At 43.3% G+C, this 24,025-nt stretch overlaps 2 protein-coding genes and 1 long non-coding RNA gene across 4 annotated transcripts; 1 reads left to right on the top strand and 2 right to left on the bottom strand.

Moving 5' to 3' along the window:
* Window positions 1-5,190: 5,190 nt before the first annotated feature.
* tubb2b (tubulin, beta 2b) lies at window positions 5,191-7,916 on the top strand. The gene is made up of 4 exons (XM_010876197.5): window positions 5,191-5,323; window positions 6,246-6,354; window positions 6,456-6,566; window positions 6,690-7,916. Exons 1-4 carry the CDS (start codon window positions 5,267-5,269, stop codon window positions 7,748-7,750), a joined length of 1,338 nt encoding a protein of 445 aa, XP_010874499.2. The 5' UTR covers window positions 5,191-5,266; the 3' UTR covers window positions 7,751-7,916.
* Window positions 7,917-8,857: 941 nt separating this feature from the next.
* On the bottom strand, window positions 8,858-10,264 carry bcl2l16 (BCL2 like 16). 2 transcript variants are annotated; one of them, XM_010876196.3, is made up of 3 exons: window positions 10,111-10,264; window positions 9,202-9,836; window positions 8,858-9,072 (listed from the first exon to the last, which is right to left on the bottom strand). In XM_010876196.3, exons 2-3 carry the CDS (start codon window positions 9,679-9,681, stop codon window positions 8,941-8,943), a joined length of 612 nt encoding a protein of 203 aa, XP_010874498.1. In that variant the 5' UTR covers window positions 9,682-9,836; window positions 10,111-10,264; the 3' UTR covers window positions 8,858-8,940. The 2 variants fall into 2 exon arrangements, with proteins under 2 accessions (XP_010874498.1, XP_019907950.1); XM_020052391.1 differs by having other exon boundaries at window positions 8,981-9,068.
* Window positions 10,265-15,375: 5,111 nt separating this feature from the next.
* On the bottom strand, window positions 15,376-16,616 carry LOC105014144. Its single transcript, XR_828289.4, has 3 exons — window positions 16,557-16,616; window positions 16,295-16,379; window positions 15,376-16,155 (listed from the first exon to the last, which is right to left on the bottom strand). It is a non-coding gene; the product is annotated as an uncharacterized LOC105014144 (long non-coding RNA).
* Window positions 16,617-24,025: the final 7,409 nt, after the last annotated feature.

Genomic DNA, 24,025 nt, shown 5'->3' with positions numbered 1-24,025 from the left:
ACAACAACGCAGTTTGACCATTCACTGGCAGATTGTAATGCTTTATAAGGGAATGGGGATACACAGTTAATGATTTGAGAGACTGGAATCAGACAACTGTTCATTGTAATAACTATTTATTGTCCTCAGCATTTACAATAACATAGTCAATGTAAATAACATAGCAAATGTAACGTGATATGACTCTGAAACACAGGGCTCCCTCAGCAGGCAGGCATCCTGTACTGTGCATGATCAGCGGGAGACACAGCTGCTCCTGTCCAACACCTGCCCTGTTTCATCAGCCGCACCCCAATTCCACACACTCATCCACAAACCTGCTGTACAAGCCACGCCAGGCCAGACCGCCTCTGATTTCTGCTATTCTCCAGTGAAACATGTTAAAAATGAGATATTCAGTGGAAGTACTAAATATTGCCCGCAGAACTCTTCTTGTAGCAAGAAGCCGTCCGCCTATTCCAACATGCTGGCTGGCTCTTGAAGCTGAGCAAGACTGGGCGTGGCAGGTATTTTACAATCCCTGTAGATACTAAGTGTATTTTGCTAGATTTTGAGATAATGTGCAGGGTTCGTTTGTAGAAAAACTCTGAACGCAGCACTAAAATAGCATGGTGTGTCAACTACAACACAGTAACCATTGTCTTCTAGCTAGCATTTGCATAATGCCGGGGAGCCTTTTTGCATTGTCACGGTCTCTTTGTCATGAAACAGCCATTACACTGTGAGCTCTGACCAGCTCTTCCTCACACTCAACACTAAGTATGGCACTGTCAATACTGTTCTTTATTATTTTGCACCTTTATGTTTTTTCAATAGAGCAATGGAATTGCAACATCATCCGTATTTGTTCTGTATTTGTTCATGTCCTTTTCTGTAATGTTTTATGTTCTGTCCGGACACCAGGATGAGTAGCTACTGCTTCTGGCTGTAGCAAATGGAGATCTTAAATACAGACGCTGTTAGATCTAAATTATAGTCTTCTAAACATGTTGCTATGGACCACACACTGCACACAGTCTGGCAGAATAGAGGATGCAGTAGTCCACTGCAGGGGGAGAGAAGACGCTGAGTCAAGGCAATCTAACCATCTATGTTCTGGGGAGCTACAGAGGGATTTTTAAACTGCTTGCTACTGTAAGCAAATAACAAGGTAACAGTTTGACCCGTTATGCAAATCCAAGTATATAAAGAGAGAAAATGCCCTCCTGTGACTCAGAGGGGCTTTTTTTTCTGGACACGTTCATTTTGGCAGCCTGACATAACATCACATCACTTAACATACAGACAGACTCCATTTCCTTCCAAACAGATGAATAATTAATTTACAACTGCAGAAGGATGAAAAGGTTCTAGATAAAAAGAAAATCTGACTCCTCCATTCCTGTTTTAGAGCTGTCTATAGTTAGAAAGACCCAGCCCTTGTCTGTCTACTTCTTTTAATAAAAAGTACCCCACCATGAAATCAACAAGGTGACAATGGATCTTTATCCATCCGTGTGTGTGTGTGTGTATACGTAGTTAACACACAAAATCTTCGACACCACTAGCCCATTTTTTACCTGGGTGAATAATGTATCTTGCCAAAGAGACTGGGCTTTACAAAATTACTGTGACTTGCCAGATGGTGGTTATAACAAGCTATTGAAAATGCTAGCTTTGCAAAGGTCATACAGGTCAAGCCGATTAACCTAAAATCAATCAATTTCACAAGGAACCAATTTGTCTCAAAGACTCATAAGCACAAAAGCTGAGGGATAAGTTTTGCTAACCAATATCTCAGACAACACAATAAATGTTTGACAAACTTTGGGGGAATTAAATGTTTGGTCATAGACATACAGCATTTCCAAAATGACAGTGATTGCCTGTGCATCATTTGTGCGGAACAATATGTTATCTTATGTCTTATTGAGATAGAACTGCTTCCTTAAGATGAAAAATAAATGAAAAGAAAAGAAATGTGGATAATCTGTGAGTATGCATAGGCTCTGTTATTCTATGTACTGAATGTATCCTCTCAAGCCCTGGTTCTGGACTGGTTTAGATTCTAAACCCAAATTAAGCCAGGTTGTATCTGGCAATGTAGCATTTTTGAGGACACATGATATACTAAATAGCAATGCTAACAAAGTTTGTTTAAAAAAATAAATTAAAAAAGTACTCCACACTGCCATAACACCCTTCAGTCTCATCACCAAGCTCAGGACTCCGTAACTACAACCCATCCTTCTGCAACTGGCTATTGGACAGACAGGCAGCTGAAATGAGGCGAGGGCAGGTAACAATACATTCAACACTGAAATGAGGCGAGGGTAGGTAACAATACATTCAACACTGAAATGAGGCGAGGGTAGGTAACAATACATTCAACACTGAAATGAGGCGAGGGCAGGTAACAATACATTCAACACTGAAATGAGGCGAGGGCAGGTAACAATACATTCAACACTGAAATGAGGCGAGGGTAGGTAACAATACATTCAACGCTGAAATGAGGCGAGGGCAGGTAACAATACATTCAACACTGAAATGAGGCGAGGGCAGGTAACAACACATTCAAACGCGTTGACTCTCAAATGGGCGACACTCACTGATGATTGGACCAGTAGAATTATCTATGGATCACAGTTAGAGAATTACTGATCTTGGTTGAATCTTGGTTGGGATCAGCAAGTCTCCAGTACGGCCCTTAGATACTTCCCACATGTCAACATTTAATGTGGATGTGTTGTCAGTAGAAAGCCGCCACTCCTTTAAGGACATAACCTTTAGAGACAGTTCTATGGTCAGAAGCGTTTCAGCCTCAAACATCCAGAAATGGGTTTAGAATAAAAAGAGGGATGGTCTAGCAGAAAACAACCTAATCTCAAATGTGAATTATTGCAGTGGATATAAATGATATAAATGTGGTGTAAATTGTCTGCTTTCAAAGGCTATGGAAAGACATGTTAGGGCAATGGCTATTATATTCCCCTAAACTAAACCCCACTGAAAACCTGTAGGGTGAGTTGAAGAGGAGCACTGAGAAGCAAGGACCAAAGAATGAAGAATCTGAAGAAATTCTGCATGGATGAACAGATCCCTTGTTATATGTTCCCCCCACTGTATCTGACTAAATATGAAAAGACTCAGTGCTGTTATCGTGGCAAAATGAGGGTGCCAAATTGTATTATTTTATTTTCTACTTGATTTGATTGATTTAAATTAGCATTTTGGTTGGTTAACACCTTTGTGAATTCATCTACCTGGTATTACTTGTTTTAAATTATCCTGGAGCTATCCTAGTTTTCATAATTTATTTAAAAACTTTAAAGTATTAAATTTTTTCTTGGTTATGATCAATTCAAAACCTTCTTTGCACTTCTGGTTAGATGCTAACTGCATTTTGTTGTACTGTTCTTTTACTTGTTCAATGAAAATAAAGTTGAATCTAATCTAATCTTTGACCCAAACCTAGGGCACGACCCACCAGTTGAGAAGCTTACCACAGGGAATGTCATTGTTTGCTGTGTCAAACTGAGAGTACACTGTATGATGACCCAGTTCTGGAGTGAGCACAGTAGCAATGTCCCTGTAAAGGCAGCCTACGCTGTGAGAATGGACTGTGCTGTAATGAGATTTAAACTAGGTCCTTTGTTTGAGTATAGCTATTCACTCAGCTAAAAGAGCTCTTGCTTCTCTAGCGTTATCTACTGTACATAAAAAATGAGCTGAGTGGGCCTTGATAATCTGCAAGAAATAGTAACCCCTTTAGGTCCCCCATAAAGGTATACTCAATAGAAATATTTGCTAACTGAGAAGCTGTGTCTTACCTAAAATATGCAGCAACTGAACTATATGGTGCTGTGCCCATACAGTAGGTTAGGCGCTGGCTCATGGATAAATTCTCCTCCTGGCACACAGATTAACTATTAATAAGCCCTCTGCTCTCATTCCAGCACTGATTCAGTTTATAACAGCCATGCACAGCTTTTGCGCCCCAGCCCTTTCTCTTTTCTTCTGTCTCTTTCTGTCAGTCTCTTTTCTCTCCATCAATTTTTTCTGCTGCTGCGGTACCTTCTTCAGTTCTGGTCATCCTTCTGTGTCTGTCTCTGGGGAGTTGAGTTCAACAGCCCAACCTCCGTCTCATGCTCAACTGGAATTTTGCAGTTTCATTGCAGCATGTGTTGTTTCACATACATATACATACATCGAGATTGAGAATGCAACCATAAACACGGTTCCTGTGTCAAATTAAACCTTTTAATGGGCTGTTTGTCTATCACCAGCATATGCTCAGATATCCATACTAAGGCCAAATTGTTATACATTGACAAAATACGTGATCAGACATGGTTTACTTCACAGTAGGCTACATAAACGCGAAAAGGAGCAGCCAGCCAACCAACCAACCATCTGTCTGTCGCACCACCTGACACAACCCAGGCCGCCATGTTTCACAATGCGCAAAAGGGAGTCGCCCATTATCAGAAGTATGTAACAACAATACTGAGAATTAGGCATATAAATTATTGTATGTAACTATTATCCAAATAATCGAACGTTTCCGGATGATACCATAGGTTATAGCCCCTGGTGTTTTTTGTTTATATGATTGTCTAAGATAGGAAAATAACAATTCTCTTGGAGACATTAGAACCAATTCTTCACAGTGTGCATCAAATGTGATGCCTGATAGTACACAATTACTTAAACAAAATGTAAGCCAAACGGAAGACGAAAGTTATTTCACCCACACGAAGCCGAAATAATTTTGCCGTAATGGTAAAGTAACAATGAGCCACGTGGACTTGGAAAGAATTGGTCTGGTTATTGTTGCTAATGTCGTCTAACGAGTAAACGGTTGAATTTGTTTTGGGTATTATTTTTTTACTCCGCTGGTACCTTTCCAAGTAATGATATATGTGAGGTTATTGAATCAAATACTTTTAAGAATATAGTTTAAAAGGAGATATGTTGCCGGCTGTAAAAACTAGGACACATCTTCAAGATAATGTGACAATCATACGTTTGCTTTCAATTTGATTGCCAGACCCGGAGGCCAATGGAAATCATTAAATGTGAATATAATTGGTCTAAAAGCTTGTCAATTACTGGGTCTGGAGAAATATTAGCCAATAGATATTTTAGTTGGTGTGCCGTTGCACACAGGGGGCGGGCAGAAAATCCCAGTTATAAAGCCATGAGTCCATTCTTTACTCGCAGTCTCGGAAAGGAAAGCAGTGGTTTTTAATTGTGAAGGAGTTGTTCTGTCTTTAAAGTAAAAATGAGGGAAATCGTGCACCTTCAGGCTGGACAGTGTGGAAACCAGATCGGCGCTAAGGTTTGTATTATTTATATTTATTTGTTTTCATGGAATTCGTTTACTAAATACTCCTGCGTAAAATCGCCGTTTCTTTGTGTGCGTGTCCTGTTAACCACACCCAAAGGACTGTATTTATGGAAGTTACTGTAAATTAAGTTCTTAACCGTAGTTGCATACACGTTTTATTTTTGGTCGGAGGAGAATTCAAGAAGGGCGTTGGTCTTTTCTAATTGTCTACACTTATGTATGCCATCTTTTTTATTTGAGCAGTTTATTTTGTCTGGAAATAGTTTGAAGTGTACTTGCGAATAAGACAATAGACATGCGGATGTGTATGCGGTCATTTATTAAAAATAATTATAGTTTAAATATCTGTGGGTAGGCCTATGGATTACCATAATTGCTACTCGATTTTGGCTACTGCAATGCGCAAAAGGGGAAGTAAGCTAAAATGCGAAGTAAGCTAATATGTGCATATTGTATATTATTTATTTAGCCGTGATTATATTTCGGAAATAATTGTAAAATAAAAGAATTACTTCCCGAAAAATGAATAAGGACATTTGGTCATCCTGCATTGTGGCCTACATTTTGGATTCATTGAGCGCGCACCGCGCCCGGTTTTCTGGCGGATATGGGCGGTACTGTTGCAAGTGACGTAATTATACATTTCAAAACCGTAGCTGATGGATTTTAGCCAATCAGAGGTCATGCCGCGCGCGGGGAATCCTACTGGAGGGAGATGTTCATTCGATATCTACTGTAATCTATAAATGCATCTAATAGGCCATGGAATAAAATGGATTTGAGCTATTGTGATTTAGGAATATTTAAACAATGTAATGGCATATTCCAGTGTGTTGCTTGTTGCCATCAGTTAGAATAATGGGTCCCAGTATGACTAGCGTTTCATCTTATCTTATGGATTGTGCTTTTGCAGTTCTGGGAGGTGATCAGTGACGAGCATGGCATTGACCCAACTGGCACATACCATGGGGACAGTGACCTTCAGCTTGACAGGATCAATGTCTACTACAATGAAGCCTCAGGTAAGTTGTTTGTCCAATTTAAAACCTCATTAATTGCATTTCTTAAACTTCTCAACTGAATAAATGTGTGGTTCTGACATTGCCCTGTTTCCTGCTGGTAGGTGGTAAATACGTGCCCCGTGCAGTTCTGGTGGACTTGGAGCCAGGGACCATGGACTCTGTGAGATCCGGACCCTTTGGCCAGATCTTCAGACCAGACAACTTCGTGTTCGGTAGGTCCTTCGCTTATTTCCCCACTGTCTAGAGTATTTTAATCATTCATAAAATTGTAAGATTTTTTCCTTTATTTATTTTTATTAAATTTTTTACAATTAATCTTTGATCATGTTTTGCAGGCCAGAGTGGTGCTGGAAACAACTGGGCCAAGGGCCACTACACAGAGGGAGCTGAGCTGGTGGACTCAGTCCTGGATGTTGTGAGGAAGGAGGCTGAGAGCTGTGACTGCCTGCAGGGCTTCCAGCTGACCCACTCCCTGGGAGGAGGCACTGGCTCCGGCATGGGCACCCTGCTCATCAGCAAGATCCGCGAAGAGTACCCCGACCGCATCATGAACACATTTAGCGTGGTGCCCTCCCCGAAAGTATCAGACACTGTGGTAGAGCCTTACAACGCCACCCTCTCGGTCCACCAGCTCGTAGAGAACACAGACGAGACCTTCTGCATTGACAACGAGGCCCTCTACGACATCTGCTTCCGTACTCTCAAACTCACAACTCCATCCTACGGCGACCTCAACCACCTGGTATCGGCCACAATGAGCGGCGTCACCACGTGCCTGCGATTCCCCGGCCAACTGAACGCCGACCTCCGCAAACTGGCCGTCAACATGGTGCCATTCCCCCGTCTCCACTTCTTCATGCCCGGCTTCGCCCCCCTCACCAGCAGAGGGAGCCAGCAGTACCGTTCCCTCACCGTACCCGAGCTCACCCAACAGATGTTCGATGCCAAGAACATGATGGCCGCCTGCGACCCCCGCCACGGTCGCTACCTCACCGTGGCTGCCATCTTCCGCGGGCGCATGTCCATGAAGGAGGTGGATGAGCAGATGCTGAACGTGCAGAACAAGAACAGCAGCTACTTTGTGGAGTGGATCCCCAACAACGTGAAGACCGCTGTCTGTGACATTCCTCCCCGTGGCCTCAAGATGGCCGCCACCTTCATCGGCAACAGCACAGCCATCCAAGAGCTGTTCAAGCGCATCTCCGAGCAGTTCACCGCCATGTTCCGGCGTAAGGCCTTCCTCCACTGGTACACCGGAGAGGGTATGGACGAGATGGAGTTCACCGAGGCGGAGAGCAACATGAACGACCTGGTGTCCGAGTACCAGCAGTACCAGGATGCCACAGCAGAGGAGGAGGGCGAGTTTGAAGAGGAGGGAGAGGAGGAGCTGGCTTAAATGTGTAGTTGTGCTTTCCGAGCTGTAATTCACTGACATGTCAGTGTCAACCTTTCCAGTGTTCCATTATCTGTCCTTTTTGTTTTGTCACCTCTGCTATTCCTGTCTTTTTTTTTTTTTTTTTTTTGTCTGTACAGAAACGTCAATAAAATGTCTTTTGTTTAAAGTGCTTCATCCCTTGGTTTCATTATAGCCATTATTCAATAAACAATACTATAACATAAAAATCCATTCTCCTGGCCACCAGTTCTTTAACCAAGCAATAGTTATTTTTGGGTGGCAATAACATCCGGTGAAAGACGTTTTTATATTTACAGAGTTGCTTGTGCAAAAAATTGCATTCCTGAACACTTACTGATATGAATACACCATTGTTCTTGAGCAGTCAGGTGCTATCTCACTGAGGTAGTGCTAGGTTTTTTTTTTATATGGATTAGCAAGCTCCACTACCCTCATGGTATATCTACTGCTTCAATTATAGGCAATTTAGTCATTCAGTCTACTTGGTCTCTTAATGCATTGGAAAGGTTAATAGTTTTAGTTTATTGGAACATTCATATAACGCAATCTTTTGGAATCACTTATCTTAGTATACACATGAATTAGCTTGGCTGGCTGTTAAAGCTATAAGAGTAATATTGGAATATGACCATACTGTCACCATTACATAGCAGTGGCATGGGTTTATCTTAAAATAATTAACCTGCTAAGCAGTTTCAGTTAGTCTAATTCCTATAGGCATGCTAAGTGAAAAGCTTCTCTGTGCAGCAGATAGGATTATATTGTAAGCAAGCTGGCCAGTTCATTCTATGAACCTATTGTATGTTGAGCATTGAAACTATTAAACTCAATGTTGTTGTTTAGAACAATGTCCTGTATACAATATGTTCACATATATAAGTCCTGTATATTCCTCATATATTTGCTTCATTCTGCCCAGCAACATCTTATGTTTAGAAATTACAGGATTTATCCCACTGGTAGATCATGACTCATGAATGTAGTTTCACACACTGAATGTATGCTTTGAATAGTTGAAGTTATCGTTACAAAACTAAAGCACAACGCAAAGGTTTAAAATAGGAAATAGTGAGACATTCAGATATATTTGGAAGATATGCCTTAGGAAAATATTTATTAAACGAGCAGACTTTTGGAGCTATGATTACAGTGACAATGTAAGGGATGTTTTAAGAAGTTCTTCTTTTCCAAACAACATAAAATAGGATACTGGTGATTAATAGCAGTAGAGTCCAGCAACACACCTTCTTCACCTGGCTCTCCAAGTCCTGCTTTGGGCCAAAGCGGGACACAAAACCTGTCTGCCAGCAGCACAAAACACCATTAGATCCTAGGAGTTAAACACATTCATAGTACAACCCAACCAAATGTTAAACTGTTGCCTAGTCACTCCCATGCTAGCAGTCAAGAACCTCAACCATTTCACTTACCCATCCACCCTTTTCCCTAATCTCCGGACAGATGACCCTCTCCACATAACCCCCCACGCACTCCTTAAGCTGGGGCAGGATTCTCTCCATGCCCTTCTCTTGGCAGTGCAGGGCCATCTGGCCAGCCAGCACATACACAGACAGTACTGCGCTCCAGGCCAGGTCTCGTCGGCGCCCCCCGCTGGTGGTGGGTGCAAAGTGCTCGTCCAAAATGGCAGTGAGCATGGGGCAGGCGGAGACCTCGGTCACGTCCTGGAACACACGTGGCCAGCGCATGAAGAAGATGGGGAACCTGGTAAGCAGCTCATCCCCAGCGTGGCGCAGGGCTGCGGCAGTGGCAGTTGGAGGTGGGCCTATTTGACCATCAGGGCCAGTGGTCACATAGTCGATATAGTCATGGAGCATCAGATAGGCTTCTCGTACCAGGGGGTCAGGGCTGTTAATACCACATCTGCTTTCCTGACCCTCGGATTGACCCATCGCCGCTGACAATTGACTCCCCGTTGCAGATCACAAGGCTGTGAGTTCCATTAGAGCCTTGGTCTCGTCACAGATAAACTGTCGCTCTGTCAAGTAGCTATCAGCCGTCCTCTCAAAAATGTCAATCCCTCATAGTGGATTACAGATACAGTCACCTGAAATCACAAAGAAACTATAAACGTCTGGAGTGTTGATGCTGAAACGACCAAACCATTATCATGATGAGCTTTCATTTTAATAAACACAAATTTCTGAATTGTCTTTTTCTGTGTGCGTTAATAACATTTGTGCAATTCACTGTTATCGTATTTGTTAGAGTGTACGTTACATTACAATATTTGGTTACCATAACCGTAAATGGCAACCAAAAATGTTTCCATGTCCAATTATAAACACCAACAATCAACAAAGCAAGTATTTACAACTCACCCATTCCTTTCCCACAAAACAGTGCTACCAAGACACACACACAAAATAACACGCACACAAAGAAAACTGAGGAGCAGGTGAGGGAAAACAGCGGACCAAGAGCAGTCTGGGGTCCTGTAGGAGTAAGTCAGCAACAGTCTGCCCCTTCATGGCTTCACCGTGGCTAATTTTAGAGGCCTTGTTGGTAACTGATACAGAACTCCTGTCTCGCATGTACAATCATCAACCCTCCGACACATCCCCATTCCAACACAAGCGGAGTTAAATATAGGCCACAGTGTGTGAATGAGGCTTAGCGGAGAAACAGTTAACTGGAACATTCTACAAGATCCCGAACGGTGAAAACAGACAGAGATGGGGCAGGACAAAAGAGATGAGACAACTGATAGGTTTAAAATGCCACTGAGACTTTCAGAAAAACGTTTGAAAACCATTACCCGGTCTATTTTAGGATTTTGCATTCATCAAAACAGCGATGCCTCAATTATGTTGTCCTACTTTATGAAGACTTTTATGTATATATAGTTTTAGTTCTGGAAATAGGTCTCCAGGAAGCTCGTCATGAGAAACATCTTCTTTATGATGTTTCTTTGTGGGATTGTAATTCAGAGATTTGTGATCAACATCTGCAATGCACACAGAGTTTGGAAATGAACATCCATGCACATATTGCTGCTCACAGAAATGGCATAGATTGAGCTTTGCCTAGTGAGGTGTTTGGGGACAAACACACACTGCGGGTGAATTGGAAGTAAAACTATAAAATGGAGGCCACAGATGGAAGAAAACAAAAAAGAAAGCTCAATCGTAATGCATATTATATTTAAAATATCATTAAAGTGCTACCAAAAATAATACAGAGAACCCCATTACAAAAGCATCCATGTTTCACCGAAAAGAAGAAGATGAACCACATTCTCTTTTCACTCTCTGCTACCTCTAATAAACAATGATTACTGAAACTACTAGGTCCCTAAGGATGGTGTAAATTACAGGTTCAGAAATGCTCATGTGACAGAGAAATTACAGAGGAGCAGCAGATACTCAGCAGAAGGGTTTGATTTCATTATTTCTGAAATAGAACCCAGACTGCTAATATAAAGATTTAGTCCATTAGAAATTGGAGGCCCGATGTTGTGATTTATAAAACCTGGCAAAATCCATAGAACATAGAATAATAATATATTATTAATCTGGATCTAAAAAAAACACAGATCATAGATAGTTTAAGTAAATTCTTTGAAGCCATAGAACACAATGAAGCATGAAAGTTATTCATAACCGAAATTCATTGCTGATTTGAAAAGGCCTTTGATAAAGTATGAATAGATATTATATAATTGCCTATAATTTCTTAATCTTAGGGATTCTCTTATCCAGTGGATTTAATGGCTAAATGCTGAATTTTTTGCTATGGGATATCAGAACGTGTGTATAATATACTGTTTCTGCATTTATAGTGGAATGATAATGTTTCACAAGATCTACTCACCAGAAATTATTTGGGTGTACACAAAAGCTCATCATAAAAGAATACATTTCTATTGGCCAACAAAAGGTGCAATGGCTTCTGCTGAAAAATGGAAAAGCAGCACCCTCCCACCCTGACTTCCATCGGCTTCACAAAGAAACTCCATTATTTAGACTCTGACAAGCAATGGCAGACACAGGCTGCAAGCAGAATCCTCCATGTCTGGTTCTAGTTTTTCTTTGGATCATGCGGCACACACCTGTCTCCATCATTGTTACCTGTATACAGTGGGGAGAACAAGTATTTGATACACTGCCAATCTTGCAGGTTTTCCTACATGTAGTGGTCTTTAATTTTTATCATAGGTACACTTCAACTGTGAGAGACGGAATATAAAACAAATATCCAGAAAATCACATTGTATGATTTTTTAATAATTTGATCACCTACCAACCAGTAATAATGGCTCTCACAGACCTGTTAGTTTTTCTTTAAGTAGCCCTCCTGTTCTCCACTCATTACCTGTATTAATTGCACCTGTTTGAACTCATTACCTGTATAAAAGACACATGTCCACACACTCAATGAAACAGACTCCAACATCTCCAAAATGGCCAAGACCAGAGAGCTGGGTAAGGACATTAGGGATAAAATTGTAGACCTGCACAAGGCTGGGATGGGCTACAGGACAATAGGCAAGCAGCTTGGTGAGAAGGCAACAACTGTTGGCTCAATTATTAGAAAATGGAAAAAGTTCAAGATCTCCCTCGGTGTGGGGCTCCATGCAAGATCTCACCTCGTGAAGAGAGCTGGGACCACAGCCTCAAAGAAAACCATTAGTAACACATTACGCTGTCATGGATTAAAATCCTGCAGCGCACGCAAGGTCCCCCTGCTAAAGCCAGCGCATGTCCAGGCCCGTCTGAAATTTGCCAATGACCATCTGGATGACCCAGAGGAGGAATGGAAGAAGGTCATGTAGTCTGATGAGACAAAAATAGAGCTTTTTGGTCTAAACTCCACTCGCCGTGTTTGGAGGAAGAAGAAGGATGAGTACAACTCCAAGAACACCATCCCAACCATGAAGCATGGAGGTGGAAACATCATTCTTTGGGGATGCTTTTCTGCAAAGGGGACAGGACGACTGCACCGTATTGAGGGGAGAATGGATGGGGCCATGTATCGCGAGATTTTGGCCAACAACCTCCTTCCCTCAGTAAGAGCATTGAAGATGGGTCGTGGCTGGGTCTTCCAGCATGACAACGACCCGAGACACACAGCCAGGGCAACTAAGGAATGACTTTGTAAGAAGCATCTCAAGGTCCTGGAGTGGCCTAGCCAGTCTCCAGACCTGAACCCAATAGAAAATCTTTGGAGGGAGCTGAAAGTCTGTATTGCCCAACGACAGCCCCGAAACCTGAAGGATCTGGAGAAGGTCTGTATGGAGGAGTGGGCCAAAATCCCTGCTGCAGTGTGTGCAAACAAAGGTTTCTGTACCAAATATTAAGTTCTGATGTATCAAATACTTATGTCATGCAATAAAATGCAAATTAATATTAAAAAAATCATACAATGTGATTTTTTGGATTCCGTCACTCACAGTTGAAGAGTACCTATGATAAAATGCTTTGTAAGTGGGGAAAACCTGCAAAATCGGCAGTGTATCAAATACTTGTTCTCCCCACTGTATTTACTCCTTCAGTTCTGGGTTCGGTGTCCTTTGTTAAATTATCGAATGTTTCGTTACCCATGTGCTGTATCACAGCAGAAGAGACTTGCTGTGTTGTTTTGCTCATGTCGTGTTGAGGCGTTTTGTTGTGTTTACTTTTGATTTAAGAGCAGTGCTCATTAAAACCCTCCTGTTTCTCTCCACCTCCGTTTGGGTCTACCCTTCTTTGGAACATTACAGTCATTGATGATCTACATAACTTTTCTAAATGATCTGGACATAAACCGAATGATAATAGCTGTACCATACTACACATAATAGTTACTTATAACTGAATAATGATCTGCTATGATCTCTCACTTTGGAGAGCAAAATGGCTTTCTCCTCATGGAAAAATCATGATATACTTCATTTTGCAGTACCTTTGATGCTGCCTACTGTACTCTATATGTGCTCAAAAAATTTCATTTTATTCAGAAAAGTTAAATTGATGGGCAAACGATGAGGTTTAATAATACAACATTAAACCTCTCTAAGTAACAGTTTGACCAGTTTAAAGTCAAAATGGCTCTTGGGTAGATTATTAAATCTCTCACCCATTGTTTAAATATTGTCCTTCTACATTTATCTAGATCACAGCCTCTGATTTCCCAGATCTTTTTAGATATTTTTTAATAATATAATGATGTTAGGTTATACATTAATCAAACATATATGGGAATGTTTATCCTATCCCATGTCATACCCAGATGACTGCAGCATTACTGCAGATACTGATGAGGTAAGTGAACACAGCAGGACATGTGGAACTTGTATGCAACCGAGGTTGTCTTGGAAAACAAGTCGTAGATAGGGAAATGTGAACGTTTCTTTAGAGGAACAAAATGTTGATCACTTGATTCAGTATCACTTGAAATGCATGCAACCAGCAGAATGTTGTTTCTATGGGCCACACAAGCATCTCTACATTGCAGATTTTGAACACCAAATCCATTAATAAAGCAAATATCTGTGGTGTCAATAAGGAGGTTTGTGCTGCTCAAGGCTTTCTACTTAATTAACCATTGTTATCATTCACTATACTCTGGCTTGTATGAAATTAATGCTTCTGACTGGGGGAGTAAGAGATTTAGTCACATGTAAAAACTGATACTTCCACTAGAGGGCAGTGGTGTGTCACTAAACAGATCTTCCACTTGTGAGTTGGAGTCATTTCCTGAACTTCAAATTCTGTTGTTGCAATGCTGTATGTTTTTTAAGGACAATTTAAATAACAAAGACCAGTTTATTGTTTCATTTATCCTCTCTATTTTATGTAATTCTGACACCAGCAACCGGGAATCAGTAATTTATCTGTAAGACATTGTAAAGCAATATGAGTTTCAGGATATCTTTTTTTCTTTCTCATCAGTCACATTTATTTTATAAAGCCCATATTGCAATCAAGAGAGGAAGTCATTGTTTTTCTTGGGACAGTGTATTGTTAACACACTCATGTTGACACCGTCATGTTAACACACTCATGTTGACACACTTGTGTTGAGACATACATGCCTGTGAGTGTTAACTATCAACCATTTTCACTTTAATCTGAGGAAGCACTTGGGGACAAATCAAATGCACCAGAAATGAAATTGACTCCTGTTCACTCATTGATTTATATGCAAGGACAAAGACATGCTTAAGTGACACTGTAAGCGGCTCTGTGTTTTCCCATCTGGCACTATGTTGGGAAGGAGATAGGAAAAAGCACAAGATCCTTCCTCCTCCCCCACATAAAGATGGAATATGAATGTGAGAAACAGTAAAGAGATAAAAAAAAAAAAAATCTTCAACACTATTAATCAAGTAGCAGCAATCTGCTGAACTGTGAGGAAAATGCATATTTATGTTAAAATCAGAGAGTGTTATCATATTCTAGCGGTTTTCCGCTCCTCATAGAGAAGTTGTGGTCCAGGGGAAGTGACATCGGAGATTGTACCTGCTATCAGGTCTCTCATATGTTCATGTGGTAACATCTGCAGAGGGTGACTTCCTGTGTAGTTTTACTGAAGGCTTCAGAATCCTTTGAAGTTGGTTCATTCGCAGCAAGGGGAAGTAACAAGTTTAACCAAATGAAACCAACCAAACTCTGACAGTTTTATTTGACAAGCTGATCACAATACACACGTTTATTATATTATTTACATAATTTTACCGTTTTTTCCGGGATAGCTTTAGAACTACCTTTTAAAGAGTATCTAGGTGTCCTCTCCACACACTGTTGAAGGGTTATGTGGTTACTCCCCCCAGCTATCTTAAGATCCAGTACAGTCCATAAGTATCTGGACATAAACACACGTTTTCAGGTTTTAGGTCTGTGCTCCAGCACGTTGGATTAGATATTATAGGGTTAAAGTAAAGCATGTCAGCTTTTGAGGGTTAGGGTTATATTCACTCAATCATATTAACCTTCTAAAAACAGCACATTTTGTTCAAACAGTGCCCTCCATATATATTGGGACAATAAAGTCAGAATGGTTATTTTGTGGCACTCTCAATGCGCACACTATGAAAATATGATTGAAAGATTAATGAGGCAAAAGTACAGATTGTCACCTTTTATTCCTGTTTGTTTCAACACATAAATTGTGTGTGTGTGTGTGTGTGTGTGTGTGGAGGGAGGGAGGGCTATGTAAAAAATAAAAAAGTAAGTAGTACATGTGTTGGCATATGAAAAGGTACTCTTCTCACTGATAAGAAGTCAGTCTCTGACTGCTGAGATGTTTTCAGAGCTTTCTCAACAGCAGCATCCCCACTCCACCTCCACCACACGTTAGAACAGATGAATAGGTCTGGCCCCTGGATGTGGATCACTATCATTTGACTACATGTCGATTCTCCAGGAGAATTCACCAGGCCCTTTCTGGAACCCAAATTGATTTAGAGTTTCACATGACTGTCATTATCAACATAAGAATATCAAGCAACAGGAAGCTGTAGTAGCAGCACAATGAATAGAAACAACGAACAAAGACAACACAAATAGTATCTCCACAACTCACCCTGTCATTCACCGCAAAGAATGACTCCCTGACGAGATAGGAACAGGAAAGAAGAACAAAGAAACTGGAAAACAAGAGTCTTGATCTGTGGTGAAAATGAACAAAGAGTCTGGAACTTGGAGGCTTTAGATTGAAGGTTCCTCAAGTGAAGTCTACATGCTACATTTGACGGAGAAACCAGAAACACAAAATGTTTTGCTCTATCTGATCTCTATCTGATTCAACTTGTCTGTTACATGTAATGCAAGGAGTTTGTACATACAGCTCTGGCGTTCAGGAAGTTTCTCATCAACAACGTCTTTCCGAGAAAGGTAAAACAAAATAACGGAATTAAAAAACAACCCCTCTATACTTTTCCTCGCCCTCCCCAACACCAAGCCCCCGCACCACCCAGAAGCAACCGAACAACAGGTGCAGATCTTCCCACCTCTTTGAGTGAGCCTCCCGTCTCTCTCACAGGGGGGGGGCTGAGGAGAAAAAGAATGAAATTGCTCTGAATTTGCTGGTAATTGAAAACACCTATACCTACCCGTGTCCTTATCCGTTCCTAGACTTAAACATCAACACCCCTCTCTTCAACCTGTGACTGCCTGCCTTTTATTCCAGAGAGTACTTAATGGCTTCCCTACCCCAACCTGTCCTCCGTCTCCCACTGGATTGAATTGATGCAAACGATCGGGGCCCATTTAATGTCTGGTGGAGAGGTGACCCACTTGTACTTTGTGTCCCGCTGTCTCCACCCCACCTATGTTCCCCCAATCGGAGGTATTGATGCCCCCTATTGTTTCCCCGTCTGCCCAGGGGGTGGAGCGGTTTGGAGAAAATTGGGGACCCCTTTGGCGTAGATTGCTTTTATAGATTTTTGCCTTCCCCTCCTATTTTGTCTTGTGCTATACACGCTTTTTTCAAAGACCCAGCCAAATCCGAGCAGGCGTTCGACGTTGTTAAGTGGCATCATTCTAGCTGCCCATACTGTAGACGCAGGGGCCACATTCGCTTCATGCTGGGACGATGACAGCGGAGATGAATGTGCCACTCTGAAAGATTGTCTGCTTGTGATCGTTTGTCTGACTGGTTCTTTTTGTCAGAATCAGAATGACAAGTGTATTTGGTGCGATGGCTTTGCCAGTTGTAGACGTGATTTAGAGACAGAATTACACAAAGTTAACATGATTGGGTCTTTGTGCTTCTGTTAACTTCCACAAAATGTATTTTCGTAAATCAAATCATTATAAAATTAATTGCATAATTAATACAATGATAAAGTATTAAGGTATTGGTTAACTATTTATCTGAGAAATGGGGACTGCATGGTTTGGACAGAACACGCCATTGCAGTCAAGGTCAGGTTAAGACAGAGTGGTTGCTGAGCTTCCTGAACGGGTCAAATGTTATTCAAGGGCCCTCTTACTATATTAGCCTACATTAGCAGGTAGACCAACTGGACGAACCAGCTCGAAACCTCTTCTCCGCCCCCTAAACCTCTCCAAACATGGATGAATTTAGCGATCTATTAAAATGTATAATAGTGTCTAGCAATGTGCTGGGACCAGAGCATCCAGGAATAGAGCTAGAGAGAATGTTCTGTTCATTATTGTGAAGGAGGGGTGATAGTTGGCTGTCCTGTGGAATATGAGCTGCCTCTTCATACCAATACCTCCCTCTCAGTGTTAGACCTGTGACACGACGAGAGCTCACCCACTGGAATATGGAGGTCTCCCTCCTAGCAGCACTGTTCGTCTGCTCTTCACCACATGAATATGTTAAACCAGATATCTACCTACCCAACCTACCGCTTGTTTATATAACAAAAGTCTCTGCTTAATTAGAGCAGTGGGGGTGAAAAGAAGAGCAGGCGCACACACAGACGCATGCTCACACACACACACATACGCACGCACCCACGCGCTCTCTCTCTCTTTATTTATCTCCCTCTCTCACTCAAGGACAAGAGATGTGCGTGTTGGTGTGTGTGTGTGAATACCTGCTATCTGCGTTTGAGATAATGAGATAAAAATTCAAATTGTGTAAGACAAAGACCTGCAGAGTGCTGCATCAGTAGATACAAAAACACTAACAGTAATTAACACATGAATTTAGATTAGGCACAGGTTTCTTTTCCATTTTTCAGCTCTATCCCAGTAACTCTAACAGTTTTGGTTTGTCACAATCTATTTCCATTACCATATCATGCTTGCTTTTTGCCCTCTAACCACCCCTATTAGTCATAAAGGGCATCACATTACAATACATAATAGCCGAGGTTAAGCCTTGTTCCATTCCTATCAACAGAGGTAGATAATAATATTGAGGGAATTCAAGGACTATTTAAAGACTAGTCCCACTCAGCCCCAATGCAGGTAGCCTCCCTGACACTGCCACAGAGCCAGTGGAGCAGGATGCGTGGAGCTGAGGACCACATTTATTTCCTATTTACTTTATGGATCCCTCCCATGGGGCATGTCCACAGTCTAAAGGCATACTAGTAATACGTTTATGGGACAAGACGCATTCATCCACACTCTAAACCAGTGCGGTTTTCTGCAGTTTGATTTGCTCTGAGGTCATAATAGACATGTTGATCTGCAAGCTGTGCAAACACACAGAACCCGATTGGACTGCACAGGTTCTGAGATTGGAGATCTGTGGCTCTTGCCAACAGGTCTGGACCTGTTAGAGTGGAACCAGTCAAATTTGAGACTAAACTGAACAAAGGTTAAAGGGTCATTACGCTGCTGTGATTACATTAATGCCCCTTTATTTTAGGAGATTACGGAAATTGTTGCATGATTGCGTCAGATGTTTACCTAACGCACGGCGTTGACCGGTGAGCTGTCACTGTCACACCGTTTCTATTTCTGTCATGGTACACACGGGTCGGACCAACACACAGCCAGCACCAGACCCTCACCGTCCCCCGCTGCCGACGGTGGGATCTACGGCGTCCCGAGGTCCTCCTGACGGCGCACTGCCAGGTTGTGTAGTACAGCTCGGCCCCGGTCACAGACGGTGAGGTCAGGCGGTCCACTGAGGGGGGGGGGGAGAGTGACCGGGCGGGGGGGGGGGGGGGGATGGGGGGGGGGGGGGTGGCTGGTCTGAGGGAGACGTGACGCTCCTGCGTCAATAAACTCCAAATCAAACCAGATGGACTCATTTGCGGGCCAATTCACGTCATTATCAGTGGAGTCAGCCTCGGCTGATGCCGTTAGACCTTTCACCTTTATTCACAGGTAAGCCAACGTCTAGGAAGCGACGCTTTTCGGCGGCGATGCGGCTCTCGTCGAGGCAGAACGATGGACTGGAAGGCAGATAACTCAAGGTTGAAAACTGTGAGTGAGCGGGCAGAATGTGTGTGGGGAGGGTGCACGCGCGCGCCAGCGTGGGCGTGGAAGCACCGGGTGGCCGAGGAAAGCTGAGCTGATTGGCACAACTGTTTGAAATGTGGTTTGCCAAGTGTGTGGTTCAGATCCTGGATATTGGGGACAGGGTCAAACGAATTGATTGGGGCGAGTGTATAAACGGGGGGGGGGGGGGGGGGGGGATTAGGAGATGAAAGAATCGAACATCAAAACCACAAGTTGCCTACATTTACAGTACCGACCCCACAAAGACAAAACAAGGGTCGGTCTGATGTTGTATTCTTTCCATTGCAACATGTTTCTTTCCACCGCGGGGGCAGAGGGTTGGGTGAGTGTTCTGTTACTGCCTAAAAGTTTCTCATAGGGTTTGAGTCCTGCTGAGGAATGTTGCTGTAGTTGCCTCCCGCTTTTTTTCATCCCCCCCCTCTCTCTCTCTCTCTCTCTCTCCTAATCGCGCTCTCCATCGCTAACTTGGCCTTTGCTTGACTCCTTTCGTGATGGTCCACTTCACTTAGCTCATAAACAATGCCTCCGCCCCCCCTCCACACCTTCATATTTCTTCCTCCCTACCAACGCCAGACCGGGCACGCTGCCTCTTCAGCTCCACGTTGCAACGTCCTACTGGACCTTTTGTCAGCACAATCTGCAGCGCAGTAAGACACCCGCCTAATACGTCTTCATTCGATCCATGCGTGCGTCTAGTAAGTAAGTTATATTGACGTAGTCGGAATAACAATGTCCTCATTATATACCTACTCAAACAACGTGGGACTTTATCCTAAGCATGATCGCCGATGTGTTGTCTAAATGTGGCCATCATAGTGGCATAATGGAGGGTTCTTAGTGATACAGAGACATGATATTACCGAGCTAAAACAGGCAGTTAGCAGACTGCGTGTGTGTACAGCGGCTCACGGGTTCATCGCGCCAGTTCACACTCAGTGGTTAGTTACAGCTCCGTTGGATCTGACGGCCGAAATGCAGGGGTGTTGGATATCGTCAAGACCTTATCGTTTGGTGCCGCGGCAAAATCGAACGTGTAACTGCCACCAACCGCGGCCGAGCTTCATTTGAGCACCTATAAATGAAACCGCCTCTAATTGCCCTTGTATTGCTTAACAACACTGCCAATCCTAAGTAGGGCGGAAAGACAGAGCAATTTTCCCATTACTACAGGAGCAGAAAATGAAGGGGAGCCAAGGGGACTGGGGAGCCCTGGCTCTCCGGAGACCACTGCAGATGGCTTCATATCCAAGTTAAAACACACAGACAGGAAGGATGGGGTGAGGGGCTTTCACTTGACTTGCATGTATACACACACACACACACACAGACAACAACATGCATCTCACACACACGTTCACAGACAACACACAATCAATCAGCTTTTAACCTGGTTTGTGGAGCCAGACTCCTCTGCTGTACATGGTCCCACAATCCCTCAGCACACAGTACAGAGTAAGCATCTGAATCCAAACTAGAGACACAAACTAGAGTCTTACGTGTTTCTCTAGACCAGACACGGTTAGACCTTCCCTCTGCTCTGCACTACATTGACCACTGGCTCATATAGTTGGTTTTCACTCCTCAACATTTTTTTTTCACTCAGAATACAAAAATAGGACATTGTCGTTTCCAGAAGATTTAGAGCTGGTCTTCAGGCTGCAGGGGAACACAAAACGGTTATGAAAACAAACGTCTTCATGATAAGTCAAATCCCATGTGATTATATTCAAGCGCTTCACCCCGAAAGCGGGATACAAAAATGTATTTTCTTTCTCACCTGAAGGAATGTTCATTCAGAGACGCATATGCAGTGTAAAATCTGATAAATCCGGACCAACAACCAAAGTGGATTAGTGTGTATTTGTTTGTGAGCTTGTATGTGAGTTAGAGAGAATGAGCGATTGCCATGACTAACTCTCCCATCTAGTATCAGACCAGACATCTCAGAGGCAACAACAGTGTCTACAGTCTGGCTCCATGGCTTATCAGAGTTCTTCAATGACTTCTACATTTACAGAATACATAAACACACCCGGCGCTTATGTCAAGCACAACAACGGCCCGCCCAATACACAAAAACCCTTTCGTCAAACATATTCCATATACAGCACATTCTAAAAGCAATTCACGCACTTATTTTGTATGTTCAGGTAGGCTGATCACTCTTTCTGCAGTTACCGGGATGAACAGCGAGCAAACAGACCCTCAGATTAAACCAAGATAGCGGGAGTGACTGTTGGAGTGAACTGATATCAAGCTGCCTCTCTGAACTTGACTATGAAAAGCCTGGGTGAGCTCGCACTGAGATGGTGACAAACCACAAGGACTTCATTAGCGGACCCAGAGAGAGTGGAGTGTATACAGCGGTTTGACTTACTTGCTTAATACACGTGACACTTATACAAGCCCAGCACAACGCGTTTACTTCTAACGGTGCCCCAGAACTCATTTGTACCTAAACACTTTGGTTCGCTCGCACCAGAGTATGCCAACACTTTCACCGGTGTGTACACGAACACATCGGCCGACTGGTGGCCCCCAGGGGGAACTGGTTTGAACCCGTTTAATCCCGATATACAGTAAAAGCTGAAGGCTAAAAATGTATTTTAGGCCTGCCATTCACTGCCTGTGCGCACATGCTAACCGGTCACACACACACACACACTCTCTCTTTTCCTTTATCTCCCTCTAACTCACTGCCCCTATTGTCTTTGTGTGCAGGTGTGTGGGTGCTGATAATTTGTGGAGGTGCCCCATGGTTCATTGAAGTGGGTCTCCATGGGGGTTGTCTGGGGAGAGCTCTGCCCTTGGCCCTGTGCTGGCATTTTTACTGCGAGGCAGCGTGGAGGAGGGCAGGCTGCTTATCATCCCAGAGACCGAGGCCCAGACATCCACGGGAGACATGGGAAAGTGCCTTCCACCCAACTGCATTAAGCCACCGCCGTTTCACACAGACCTTTCCCCCAAAACCCTGAGCGCTTTGTCTGACTGGGGCCTCTGTCAGTGTCACACACTCACAGGAAAACCACAGCCCCACACAATGTGGTTGAGACTGGCCCTTACACACCTTTAACCCCGGTCTCAAGCCGTATCTCTCTTCGAAATGCCAGAGCACACAACGGCCTACAGTGACATTTCAGCTGGTGCAACACTTCTGATTGGCAAGGCATGGCTTCAGACAGCCAGGTACAAACCTTAATGCACTGACTGTGGCAGGAACGTAATGGTTGTTTGATTCCATACCTGTAAGAAGAATTAACAGATGAGTGAAACATTTTGTATTTCGAAAATCAAGAGTCTAAACCCATAGTCCGGTATAGCAGTTGAACTGTACCATAGATCAGTTTAGAAGGGGTCCAGTCCCATAGGCCTGTAAAGCAGAGATCTGGTCCAGTCCCATAGGCCTGTAAAGCAGAGATCTGGTCCAGTCCCATAGGCCTGTAAAGCAGAGATATGGTCCAGTCCCATAGGCCTGTAAAGCAGAGATCTGGTCCAGTCCCATAGGCATGTAAAGCAGAGATCTGGTCCAGTCATATAGGCCTGTAAAGCAGAGATCTGGTCCAGTCCCATAGACCTGTAAAGCAGAGATCTGGTCCAGTCCCATAAGCCTGTAAAGCAGAGATCTGGTCCAGTCCCATAGGACTGTAAAGCAGAGATCTGGTCCAGTCCCATAGGCCTGTAAAGCAGAGATCTGGTCCAGTCCCATAGGCCTGTAAAGCAGAGAGTTGGTCCTGTCCCATAGACCTGTAAAGCAGAGATCTGGTCCAGTCCCATAGGCCTGTAAAGCAGAGATCTGATCCAGTCCCATAGCCCTGTAAAGCAGAGATCTGGTCCAGTCCCATAGGCCTGTAAAGCAGAGATCTGGTCCAGTTCCATAGGACTGTAAAGCAGAGATCTGGTCCAGTCCCATAGGCCTGTAAAGCAGAGATCTGGTCCAGTCCCATAGGCCTGTAAAGCAGAGAGTTGGTCCAGTCCCATAGCCCTGTAAAGCAGAGATCTGGTCCAGTCCCATAGGCCTGTAAAGCAGAGATCTGGTCCAGTCCCATAGACCTGTAAAGCAGAGATCTGGTCCAGTCCCATAGGCCTGTAAAGCAGAGAGTTGGTCCTGTCCCATAGACCTGTAAAGCAGAGATCTGGTCCAGTCCCATAGGCCTGTAAAGCAGAGATCTGGTCCAGTCCCATAGGCCTGTAAAGTAGAGATCTGGTCCAGTCCCATAGGCCTGTAAAGCAGAGATCTGATTCAGTCCCATAAGCCTGTAAAGAAGAGATCTGGTCTAGTCCCATAGGCCAGTATAGCAGGAGTCCAGTCCTATAGCTCAATATTATACGGGTCCAGTACCATAGACCAATAGTATATACTCAAGTC

The sequence above is a fragment of the Esox lucius genome, chromosome 13 (assembly GCF_011004845.1).
Source record: "Esox lucius isolate fEsoLuc1 chromosome 13, fEsoLuc1.pri, whole genome shotgun sequence".
NCBI lineage: Eukaryota > Metazoa > Chordata > Actinopteri > Esociformes > Esocidae > Esox > Esox lucius.
Note: the sequence above shows the minus strand (reverse complement) of the source record. Positions and strands in the feature narration are given on the sequence as shown.

Bases quoted from the DNA above. Each gene is read 5' to 3' on its own strand.
- tubb2b (XM_010876197.5), top strand. From the start codon at position 5,267: ATGAGGGAAATCGTGCACCTTCAGGCTGGACAGTGTGGAAACCAGATC. The intron at 6,355-6,455 runs GTAAGTTGTTTG...TCCTGCTGGTAG, and splicing joins CTACTACAATGAAGCCTCAG to GTGGTAAATACGTGCCCCGT. The intron at 6,567-6,689 runs GTAGGTCCTTCG...CATGTTTTGCAG, and splicing joins ACCAGACAACTTCGTGTTCG to GCCAGAGTGGTGCTGGAAAC.
- bcl2l16 (XM_010876196.3), bottom strand. From the start codon at position 9,681: ATGGGTCAATCCGAGGGTCAGGAAAGCAGATGTGGTATTAACAGCCCT. The intron at 9,073-9,201 runs GTAAGTGAAATG...TGCTGCTGGCAG, and splicing joins TTAGGGAAAAGGGTGGATGG to ACAGGTTTTGTGTCCCGCTT.